General features: G+C 31.7%; 1 protein-coding gene across 1 annotated transcript; it reads right to left on the bottom strand.

The window, feature by feature from the left end:
- Nucleotides 1-4,701: 4,701 nt before the first annotated feature.
- LOC137240957 (adult cuticle protein 1) lies at nucleotides 4,702-8,082 on the bottom strand. The gene is made up of 2 exons (XM_067767988.1): nucleotides 7,953-8,082; nucleotides 4,702-6,035 (listed from the first exon to the last, which is right to left on the bottom strand). The coding sequence occupies exons 1-2, from the start codon at nucleotides 7,956-7,958 to the stop codon at nucleotides 5,622-5,624; spliced, it is 420 nt and encodes a 139-aa protein (XP_067624089.1). The 5' UTR covers nucleotides 7,959-8,082; the 3' UTR covers nucleotides 4,702-5,621.
- Nucleotides 8,083-11,889: the final 3,807 nt, after the last annotated feature.

The following is an 11,889-nucleotide window of genomic DNA, read 5'->3' on the forward strand; positions in this document are numbered from 1 at the left end:
TAAGTAGTCGCGTGCTTGCACTATGATCTCTTTGAAATAAATTTCTATGTAACAATGTAATTGTTTAAAGAATTAGTTGACATGAGCAGTAACTGTCTAAATTGTCTTTTAATGTCTCTTCATTAAAAATTCTGATGCAGAACAGCAAAAGTGCAAGGAGCTTCAGACGCTGACTGATAGGAATAATTCCCGAAAATTCTACCAAAAAATCTGGCAGATGACGGAAGATATGTATCAAACCCGAAGCAGGTTTCTGTAGGAGTAATAATGGTGACCTGGTAACCGACGTACAATGTGTAGCTCAATTGTGGATGGAGCGCTTGTCCTCATTGTTAGCTAGCGAGGGAGACGACGAACCCGATATCCTAATCGCCAAGGACGGTAAACCACTTACAGCAACCCACTATGAGGCAGTAAGAATGGTAATATCCCCCCTAGAGAATAGCCATGCAAAATGTAGCGCCTGACTACCCGGCGAGCTGTTCAACTACATACTAAGGCGAAAAGTTGGTAAAGAGCTTGCATCAACTCCTATAAAAAATTTTGTCAGATGCATGCTTCCAGACTGGAAATTAAGTATGCTCTGCAACATCTATGTAACGTACTATGGAAAAAATGTTAACCTTATCACTGGACCTGGTAAATCTACTAAAGACCAGACTTTCGCGATGCGCCAAATTCTGGATAGTACCCACGATAAACCATCTTTTGTCGACATCAATGCAAACTTTCACAGCGCGAAAAGAAGTTGCTTGTATGCTGCTATATCTGAATTTAAGTTCCCTGCTTTTAGTTAATTGGGCCTTGCCAAATGACGATGAGCATAACCACTAGCAACAGTAGTATTTGGGAGAACCTTTTCGAGCCATTCAAAAATAAATGCTGCTTCAGACGAGGCCCAGTCCAATGCTGGGCAGCAGAACTAAAATGTGATGGCGAAAATGCTGGCGTATGCTGATGATGATATAATCATTAGCGTTAATAAACGAGCATAATTGTTGTTGTTATGTTATCATCGCGGTATACACGAGTTATCGATTTGTTTTGGAAACATTAGAAGCACGCTTTCGATAACGATGATTATCAATTAGTGATTGATTTTTTATCGACGATTTATTAATTTTTTATCGGTTTATGATCGAAAAGCTCTCACTATTTATCGCAAATGCTATCACCTTGTAATCGATTTGCTATCAGGGTGTTATCAATTTCTTATTGGCGTGTTATCCATCTATATGTAGTCGAAAAGATATCGATTTGTTATCGAGAAGTTACTAATTTATTTTCATTCGTAATAAAAAAGTTTTAGATTTATAATTTTTTTTTTTTTTAATTCACGTTTTTTATAAAAAAGTTGATAATTTAAAACGCACCGGCTGCGCTGGCTAAGCCATGTTATGCGAATGATAGACGACGCTCCGGCCAAGAAAGTGTTTCTATCGGAACCGGCCTATGGAAGCAGAGGTAGAGAGCGGCCCCCACTCCGCTGAAAGGACCAGGTGGAAAACGATTTAAACCCCTTGGTGTGACCAATTGGCGCCGGTTGGCAGAGAGAAGAAGCGACTGGCGCGCCTTGTTGGTCGGTCATAACCGTGTAAACGGTTAAGCGCCAACTAAGTATGTAAGTAAGTAATGATGTTTATCGACTACTTATCGATTTTATATAAAAAAATTACCGATTTCCTATTGAAAAGTTATCGATTAGCTATCGAAAGTTAAAAAAAGTAATCGGTTTTCTATAAACAATTACTGATATTTTTCTTAAAAGTTTTTGATTTTTTTTCGGAGTGTTCCCAGGTTTTTATCGTTATATTATCGAATTATGAATTACTCACCTGTAACCGGTCGATCACAAGCCGATAAGAAACCAATAAGAGTTCGATGAAAACAAACCGATACGATACGACATTAATAATTCGACGTCGATAAAAAGTCGATAACAAAAATATATTGCCGAAAAAGCTCTTGTCAAAAGCCTAAAATAGCATATATCTTTTAAAGTTTCCATTGTTGTGGTTCAAACCTGTGCGAGCTCTAATTTATTTAAAAACATTGGTTTTCTAGGCGTAAAGCTAAACTTCATAAACACGACGAAACTCGATACCGGTCAGCATTTTCATGTTCCACTAATATTTCTTCGAAATCGTTAAGATCTGACCACTAAAGTATCCCTGCAGAGAAAATAGCAGACAGTCACGCAAAGTGACAGTTTTGCACTTTTAGTTTTATGACTTCCTTCCAACTGGTGCTAATCGGATGCAGAGCGGGACAGTTGGCAGCCACTATTGTACAAACAGTGCTTAAATCTGAATCAAACAATGACAGCAAATACCTTAGAACCTCCTACCATTGATCAGTTAACAATGCGTTCTAAAGCTTTGAAAAAGGGAGAAATTACCATTTCGTAGAAAAGCATAATGTTAACAGTGTCAGTTGAAAGCACTGCGAAAGTGCAGAACTAGAATTAAAACCGTGTCGAAATGTGACAGTTCTGCGTTTATTCGGAGCCAACCCATACAATTGATTGTTCAGGTGAGAGGCCTTCGTCGTGAAAAATGTTCTAAAAAAATTACCAAGATCGGTGATATACATATCATATTATATATATTATGCTGACAATTGTTCATTAAGAGAAGATCGTTCCATGAGCTATCGTTTGGAATTCATTGGCGATGTCCCAAATCTCGTTATTATTCACTCATGTGGGTAGCTATAGTTTGAGGTTGATCAATTCTTACAGAATGGAAGTTCTGGAAACAGCTGTTCTTTTTGCCAATAGGACTACAAATCCCTAATCAGATTGTAGTTAAGCCACAAAAATAAATGCTTCTTTGCTTATTTTTTATTGCTAATGGTTTTTTTAAACTTGAGTTAAAGGAATTTTGAGACATATTCAAACGAGACCTGTTGAACTTGAATTAAGATTAGTCATCAATTAATTAGATGCGAACTTCCTTTGCCAATGATTATTTCAATTCTTTTCGGAGAAAATTATTGATTTTTACAAAATAATCAAAAAAATCGCAAAGGAAAAAATTAAAAAAAAATCAAAAATAACCAAAAATTATAACTTTTACGTATCATTGAAAAAATCAAAAATTATCGACAAAGCATTTTTTTCTTTAGGGTTAAACATTTTGGATTTTTATTTATAACTTTTGTCATCTGTTGACTTTTTTTGATTTAATTTAAAATATAATACGGGAGTTCAGAATTTTGCGTATTTGGTGTTGGGAACGTTGATATAGCAAATAAAAGCTACGGATCGTGAACACATTTTTTTCGTTTTATATTTTTTCTTCGCATATTTTGTTTTATTTTGACAGTTGTTAATTTGCTATTCAAAAGTGAAAAAATAAACTACGGTTTTTGATGTTGCGTATTTGCCATGACGTAGCAAATGCGTAGCCGTACGTATAATTTTTTGGCGTTTTATGTAAAAATACTACACCGGTTTGCAAATACAATGATGCTAGACCATTTGCTCAAAATCCTGAACTCACCTAATGTGATAATGCCTTGTACAGAGTATATTAATTTTGGTTGATCGTAAAGGCATAAACGAATCGAGATGAATATAGACTTCCATATATCAAAATGCTTAGGATGAAAAAAGAATTGATTAAGCCATGCCCGTCCGTCCGTCCGCATGTCTGTGCACACGAAGTAAATATTGAGATATCTTATTGGAATTTGGTATATAGACTCATTGGTACTCATCTCCCGCCGCTATTTAAAATGAGCGAAATCGAACCTGCTTACTTAGTAAATAATACACCTAGACTGTTGAAATTTGGCGCGTAGGCTGATATAGAGACTAATTAAAAAATTTGAAAATTTTTTTGAAAAAGGGCGTGGCATCACCCTTTTATGACCAAGCAAATTATATGTTTCGGGAGCCATAACTGGAAGAAAAATGAATAGATCGTAATAAGATTGGGTACACATATTTTCCTTATAGCACAAGCAACTAGTAAAATGCACGGGATCGGTTAAAAAGCACGCCCACTTTTTTTAATGGGCGGTGCCACTCCTCTATTCCGATCAAGCATTCCACAATATTTCTAGAACCACAAATCACTCGTAACAAAATTCGAAAAAGTAATTTATCTTAAAGGAACTGTACAATTGAAACTCACGGTGAGTATATAATATTCGGTTTCATCCAATCTTAGACGCCCTTCTTGTTTTCTTTGTTTTCTTTTCATTCGATTGGAAAATAATGATTAAAAATGGAAAATAATGACAAATAGTCATTAAATTGTTTTTAAATAATAATAAGTTAAATCAGTAACATTACGGTTAGAAATTAAAATTTAACAGGTCTGATTCCAACCCTGAATTAAAATTTAAACAATTTTATAGAAGCAACAGAGCTTTAACTATCATTTATATAACTAAAATGAGTCTGTTTCTGAAAATCGTATTACAATTTACCAACACCTCCACTAATCAACGAAAAAAGGCGTTGTAAAATATAAAAACTGAACTGCCGCAAATTGGGAATGCAACACTTTATGGCGTTTTCTGAACTTTGCAATTTTTTAGTTGATACCTGTTTTTATTGTTTGATATATATTTAGTAAGCGCGACAAGGATTTATATCGGATTTCGTTTTTCAAGTAATCCATTCATTAAAAAAGTATTAAAACATCACTAATCGGCCATCTTTAAAAATATAACAATAAATAAAAAGGGAGATTTTGACTTTATAAAAATCTTGCATTTATTACAAAAATATAATATCTAACAATCTTAAGTAGCTGCATTGAGTATTTTACAAGCATAAGCTTAAAGATATATACATATTTACATTTGGACAAACTTAAATGTCCTTACATAATACGAGTGTAAAAGAAAATGTGAAACAGTAAGAAAGATGAGAAACAGAGAAAGACGAGTGAGAAAGAAAATTATGTTTTTTAAATTTTTTTTATTGTGTTTTTTTTTTTTTTGTATCTTGCATTTCATTTTATAATTATAGAGTAGCATATAGAGTAAAAGCGATAGCGATAGACTTTTAAGGAAAAATAATGACAGCTAGAGGAATAGGTTTTTTATAGGGGTTTGCGGGAAGTTCTCAAAGTTGCTAAATTTAACAAAAAGTTTAAACTTAATTAACAAGATGTTATTGCTATTATCAATCTTGTTGTTGTTGTTATTGCTATTGCTGTTATAATTACAATTATTTTCAGTTTTGACTTCATTTTTTACATCACAAAATGTGCCTAAATCGATTATCCTGGATTTCGGCATGAACGCCATATTTTTTTTTTTCGTTTTTTGTTTTCCTTTAATATGGCGTAAGGGCAAACATTTATATACGACTAAGTTTGCATAAACACCACCAATACATAGATATATGTAATTAGTATGAAATATAATTTAAAAAAAACTCATTGCGGATCAGAGCATGTGTTGCGGTTGCGTTAACGGTTGCAGAATACGTTGTGCTAAAGTTTTCTTGATTTCTATGAATATATGATTAGTGCATATGAATCCATTCTTCATTTGGCATCAATGTCGTCAAAATTTCCAGTGTTAGATGTCGGGGTTTATCTCATTCATATTGTGATCTTGGTGGGGTTGGTTGAAGAAATAATAATTTTTTGGGTTGAAATTTAATGTGTGCCTGGTGCTGGTGCCAAATTCAAAGAGGTAGCCGAGTTAATGTGTCCAGCCAATGGAGCAGTGTGTACAGCGCCGAGGGTCTTTGCGACATAAACACCCGGACCATGACCATGACCATGATCATGCGCTACAGCAAGTGGAGCAGCAATGGGTGCATGTGCAGCTGGTCCTTGAGCTAGCGAAATGCCGGGGATACCAGCATAATGACCATGTGCACTAATAGCGGCGGGTCCCCATGCACTATAAGGTGCACCATATCCCAAATAGCCATGTCCAAGTCCCAAATATCCCGGATGCAGAGATGAGGTGACATACGAAACAGCTGGTGCAATTTGCGCTGTTAGAAGAGATGGGGCGGAGTGTACACCAGCGGCAAGAGCCAACATGACTACGGTAATGACGAACTGTAGGACGATAAGATGAGAAAAATATATGAATAGAAAATTGGGAGGAGAAAATTTCAACGATAATATGAAAAGAATATAATATGGAACAATTTTTGAAAAATTCTAATTTTAAAGCAATTGAATTGAAATTTCTTGCAAACTTTTTTATACAAAGAACTTCTTTACAAGCATTTTATTTTTTTATTTTTCAATATTTGAAAATAAAAATGTCGATTTTACATAAAGGCACGCAAAAATTTATTTGGAACTGCAAAATAGTTTATCGAAAGAAGCCCTATTTTTAGATTTGTAAAGCAATACAACAAAAATTCAAACTTTTAAAATGTTTTTATTTTTTGAGTAATTTTTTTTTGCAAATAAATTTGTGACCCAAATACATTTTAAAATTTGGTTAAAAAAAATTATTTTTGAAATAAAATCAAAAAAAATTTAATTTTTCAATAAAAAAATTTACAGAAAATTCTTTTAATTTTCAATAAAAATTTGAGAAATGTAAACGACAAATGCGAAAGTTCAGGAAGTAAAATTTTTTGAATTTTTTCGAATATTCTTTTTTATTTTATTGCAAAATTATAAAAGTATTTTTACAAAGTTCAAATATTTTTTAAATTTATTAAAGAAAATTATAAAATTTTTGCACACACGTTATTTTATTCCTTATTTAAATTTTTTTTCTTTTCCGTTTCAAGTTTCACTTGGGTTTTTACTTTGAGTTTACTTTTTATAAAATACTCAACAATTTAAACAAAAAAAAAAATTTTTTTATGTATAAAAAAACATTTTTTTTTTTCATTTTGGCAGTTATTCAGTTCAAAAATTTTTTTTCCAATTTTTTTAGCTTAATTTGCTAAATTTTCTAAAATAAATTGATTTCTAAGAATCAATATTTGTTTTTTAGTTAATGTTACCTTAAAAAAAGTTTTTTTTAATTTTTATGTTTTTTTGGGATTTACTATTTTCTTGCAAAATTTTCTTTTCCTCATTCTATAATTATTTTATTTTTTAACCGAGAAGAAAAACTATACAATTTGGTTTATTTGCATTTTTTAAGTCTTCTTTTGCTAACGATATATTTTGTTTAAATTTCTGTTTTAAATTATACATAATTTTTTTTACGGAGCAAAAAATATTTAAAAAACAGTTTTCGAAAATATTTTCTGACACTTTTTGTAAAAATATATGTTTTGAATTTAAAAGATTTTAAGACATTAACAATTAACAATTAAGACATTTTCATATTTAACTATTATTGTTTTCATTTTTTATTTTTCAAAAAATTTTGTAAACGGAAGTATTTTGTGAAATTTTCTTTATGCAAACGTCTTTTTTATGATTTCTTCATAATTTTTTTAATTTTAGTTCCATTAAATTTTGACTTTTAGTGCACTCTCGATAATATTTCATAATTTTTTTTTTTATGTTTTTGAAATTTATTTCGAATTCTTTATTGGCAATTTTAGCAAATTTTTTAAACACATTTTTGATGATTTTTTTTTTTTAATATTAAAAAAAAAAACAATTTTTATAAAACTAGTCAACCAAATTAAAGAAAAAATTTTGGTTTTAGAAAGCTTTACATTTCAGTTTTTTTTTTACAAAATTTCCTAATTTTTTGCTGAGTTCTTTCACTTAATTTTGCCTACTTTAACACATTTTTCAAAAAAATTTTTGTTTTTGTAAATAAAATATGTTTTTTTAATAGTCTTGTATCAACTATTCAAAACAAAAGAAATGTGAATTTTTTTTTAATTCTTTTTTGTAATATATTTTTTTTAGTTTTTTATAAAAATTTTCGAAAGTGTTTTCTAATATAGATTTAATTGTTATTCCTTTTTTTCTTGGCCCAAATTTCACTTAAAAAAAATTCTTCAACACATTTTTGTTACAAAATTCACAATTCTAAATTCAATTTACCTTCATGTTTGCTGATTAAGGCGTTGAAGGATTTTGAGAAGTAAAGAAAAGGATTTACTGTGGTTAAAACTGCTACGCACTCAAGAAGTGTTGACTTAATTCTGATTTCAACAACGAAATTATACCAACTTTTATACTAAAAAATTCATATTGAACTTCATCATGCGCATGCGGAACGGCGGCAATGCCAGCTGAACCACAAAATAATTGCAGCAACAACAGCAGCAAATAAGTTCAATATGAATGTGAGTTTTTTGTTGATTAAAATAATGTAAATGTAACAAATAAACTGGGGCTATAACACACAACAACAACAAAAACCAACAACCACAACAAAAGCAGTAGCTGCAAATAGTAAGAACTCAACAGCAACAACGCAATGTAAAAAAATACCGGGCGCCGGCTTAATTTCAAATTGTAACGAAAACTTGTCTTGTTACACTAACAAAAATATAAAAATAGCAACAAAAAAATCACGAAAAACAATACCAAAAGTGCATTTTAAGCATTTGCAATAACAATTACAAAAACAATATAAACAAATGATATGAGTTTGCATATGAACATACTTAAATGCAGCAGAATTAGTATAAAGTTTGGTGTTGGTGGTTTTGAAAGAGACACGCCTTCCCCTCCCGCTTTGCCACCACCTCACCTGACATCACACTGTTATTCACTGACGCTAACCTTTCACTGCCGACCATCAGCGTCGCCGCCACCACCACAGCGATCAATATATTTGAGGTTTGTTGCACCGAACCACAGTTAACGTTTTTTTAACTATGTAGTGGATATCGTAAGAATATGTGCGTGTATTAGTGGCTTTGCAGCTTATGTTGCATAGTCCAAAAGAACGATAGCCGATACGTAGTAGTCAAAATAAACAAATCCGCAAAGTACCTTGCAAATTCAACTCGCATTCATGTGAGACTGATTGACCAATACATTTGAAACCAAATATTGTATTTATTTATTATTTTTTTTTTCAAAATTTGCACACCACCCAGTACTAATGATATGTAGATATACCTATTGTGCAAAATGCTTGGCAATGTATACGATAAACAATCGGATATTCAAATAAAACTTAAAGAATTTTAATGAAAAAAAGAAGTATTTATTTTTTTATGCTGCAAATATAATTACAATTACAATGCATGATATGAGTGGTTCAAATTATAAAAACGTTGGTAGTACATTTAAAATAATGAAACATTCATGCAAAAGAGGCAAATATAAAAGAATAAAAAGACAAAAAAATAAAAAATTTAATAAATTAAAAAAAAAAAATAAAAAAAAAAACAATTAAAAAATACACCCAAGATTTAGCACTGCTCTGTATGTAATCGGTAAGTGCACACAGCAGTTGAGCACTTTAATAATAATCAACTCAATCAACTCAAATGCACTCATTCAATTCATTCAATTTAGTGCCTTTTTCTTTTTGCAATGATTTTTTGTTCTTTTTCATATTTTTCTTGGCGTTTAAATCTCAATCACTTTTGGCACTAACAAAGTATTTGGTCGCGTGCTTACGCCGTTTGTTATTAAAATCGTTCATTTGTACATATGTCAATACATATGTACATCTATATGTTATCTACTACGATCTTAAAGTTACTTAAAACCGACAAAAACATGTGTATGATGCAAATTTACACCAAATACACCTATCCCCCGATTTACACGGTACTTTTTTTACACGATTTCGCTTTTACACGGTTCATAAATCAGCAAAATTTGAAAAGCTCTGAAGATTCACAAATCATTAAAACCCTTTTTGAGTCCCCTTGGCAACACTGATTGCAATATTGAGGGATTCCCCTTATTGTGAATATGTATGTATGTACATAACCAAACGCAGAAGGAAAATAGTTTGATGAACATTTTAACAAAAAGCCATACCTTTTACCATTATTGCGAGTTTTTTTGATTTGAACTGGTAAGTTATCGATTGAATTATCTTTTCGTGAACCTTCATGAGTACATATGTGATTTGTGTTAATTTTTCAAGTTTTTAAAATGCCAAAAACTTCGAAGAAAACTACGGAAGTTAGTTATTTTTTGGTCAAAGAATAATTAGTTTTAAGTTTTTTAAGATGTTTTAGTTTTGTTTTATTTAAATAAATGACTGAATTGGGTAGTTTTTCGCTTTACACGGTTTTTGTATAGGAAAACAAAGATTTCACTTTACACGGGTTTGTCTGGAACCTATCTTCCGTGTAAGTCGGGGGATAGGCGTACACGCAATGACTTTTATGAAGAATTATTTTGCAACTAAGCTTCTACTAGAAGTTGCATAATTTATAATTATTAATTAATACATTAAGTTATTTAATACATTAAAAGTATAAATTAATGCAGTTATTTGAATGTTGAAAAATGCGCATTTGTGCATGGGTAATCCAAACCAATGGTGATGCAAACATGTATAAAAATCGGGGACCAATTTCTTTCTGTTGAAAAAAGAAGGATTCTGTATGAAAAAAACATTAATTTCGTTTGGATTCACCGCTCCATAGTTATAGAGCCGGACTTTTATTCTTCCTTAAAAATAAAATTCCGGATTTAATAATTGCTTTCGGACTAATAGTTTAAAAGTTCGGAAAATATGTTTCTGAAGAATTTCTATTATAAGAGGAATGACATTTTGGGTTCCTGATAAATAGAAAACAAAAACTAGAGATTAAATTTTATGTACAAAACAAAAAAGGGACTTTCCAAGAGAAAATTAATAATTGTATTCCTGTCGAAAAAAACACAAAATAACCCCGAAAGGGACCGAAATACGGGGCCCGATTCATAGTTTTTTTTTTTTTTGCACAGAATTCCTTTCTGCATTAGTGTGTGTGTGTCCAACAAATCTTGTAATATACAACAACCATATGAAAATTTGAAGCGATTTTTTACTTATATCTTTTGACTGAAATAAAAAATTAAATTTTCGCTTCCGGATTCTAAAAACGGATGCCGAAGCGCGTCTTTTGATACCACCGTTGATAATATTTGAATAACAGAGGTCTGCGAAAAAAAAAATTTTGTCAGCTGCATGAGATATTTATTATAATTATATGTTTTAAAGTGCGCTGATTTCAAAAGTGATGGCCATTTTTTTTTTTTTATCACATAAGGATTTTTTGCAAATTCAAACACAAAAACTTGGTTAGAGCACTCATTTATTCAAAATTTTCAAACAATAAATATTTTTTTTAAAGCAAACGAAACAATTATTTTGATACATATACTTATTCGTGTTCTTTATGAAACCTCTTCTTCTTTTCCTGATACTTTGACGAATCCTTTTCCGATTTCCATCTTCAGTTTCTCGCTTAAGCAGCCAACAGTAGTCAGCAAGCATAGTGACATCCCATCTCCTTTGGAACCTTCTCTGTATATCACGGACATCCTGGTGAAATCGCTCCCCCTGCTCTTCACTGTAAGCTCCCAGGTTTTCAGGAAAATAATCTATGTGAGAGTGTAAAAAATGGATCTTCTAGCTCATCTTGCAGCCTTGAGCTCCGTATGCTGCTAGCATCCGTTGCACAATGGTTTTATAGTTAGGATCCTTAGTATTTCCCAAAAATTTTCACACTACGTCCTTGACGTTTCAACAAATGAAGGGTCCGTTAAAAGTTTTTTTATGTCGGGGCCGGTGAAAACTCCCTCTTTATTTATTTATTACCAATGAACAGGGATACTGCAATATTCATAAAAACTTATATATAAAATTCTTGTGTCACGGCGTTAGAGGCTTAACTCCTCCGATAAGGCTGGGCCGATTCTCATGAAATTTTGTGAGCATATTGGGTAGGTTTGAGAATCCGCCAACGTCTACCTTTTTTTTAGCTACGTGCATAGGGTATTGAGATCAAAACGTGGACCCGGGTACCCCTAGAATGTGTTTATACCATATGGACATCAAATGAAAGCTGTTGAT

The sequence above is a fragment of the Eurosta solidaginis genome, chromosome 2, assembly GCF_040869045.1.
Source record: "Eurosta solidaginis isolate ZX-2024a chromosome 2, ASM4086904v1, whole genome shotgun sequence".
Lineage (NCBI taxonomy): Eukaryota > Metazoa > Arthropoda > Insecta > Diptera > Tephritidae > Eurosta > Eurosta solidaginis.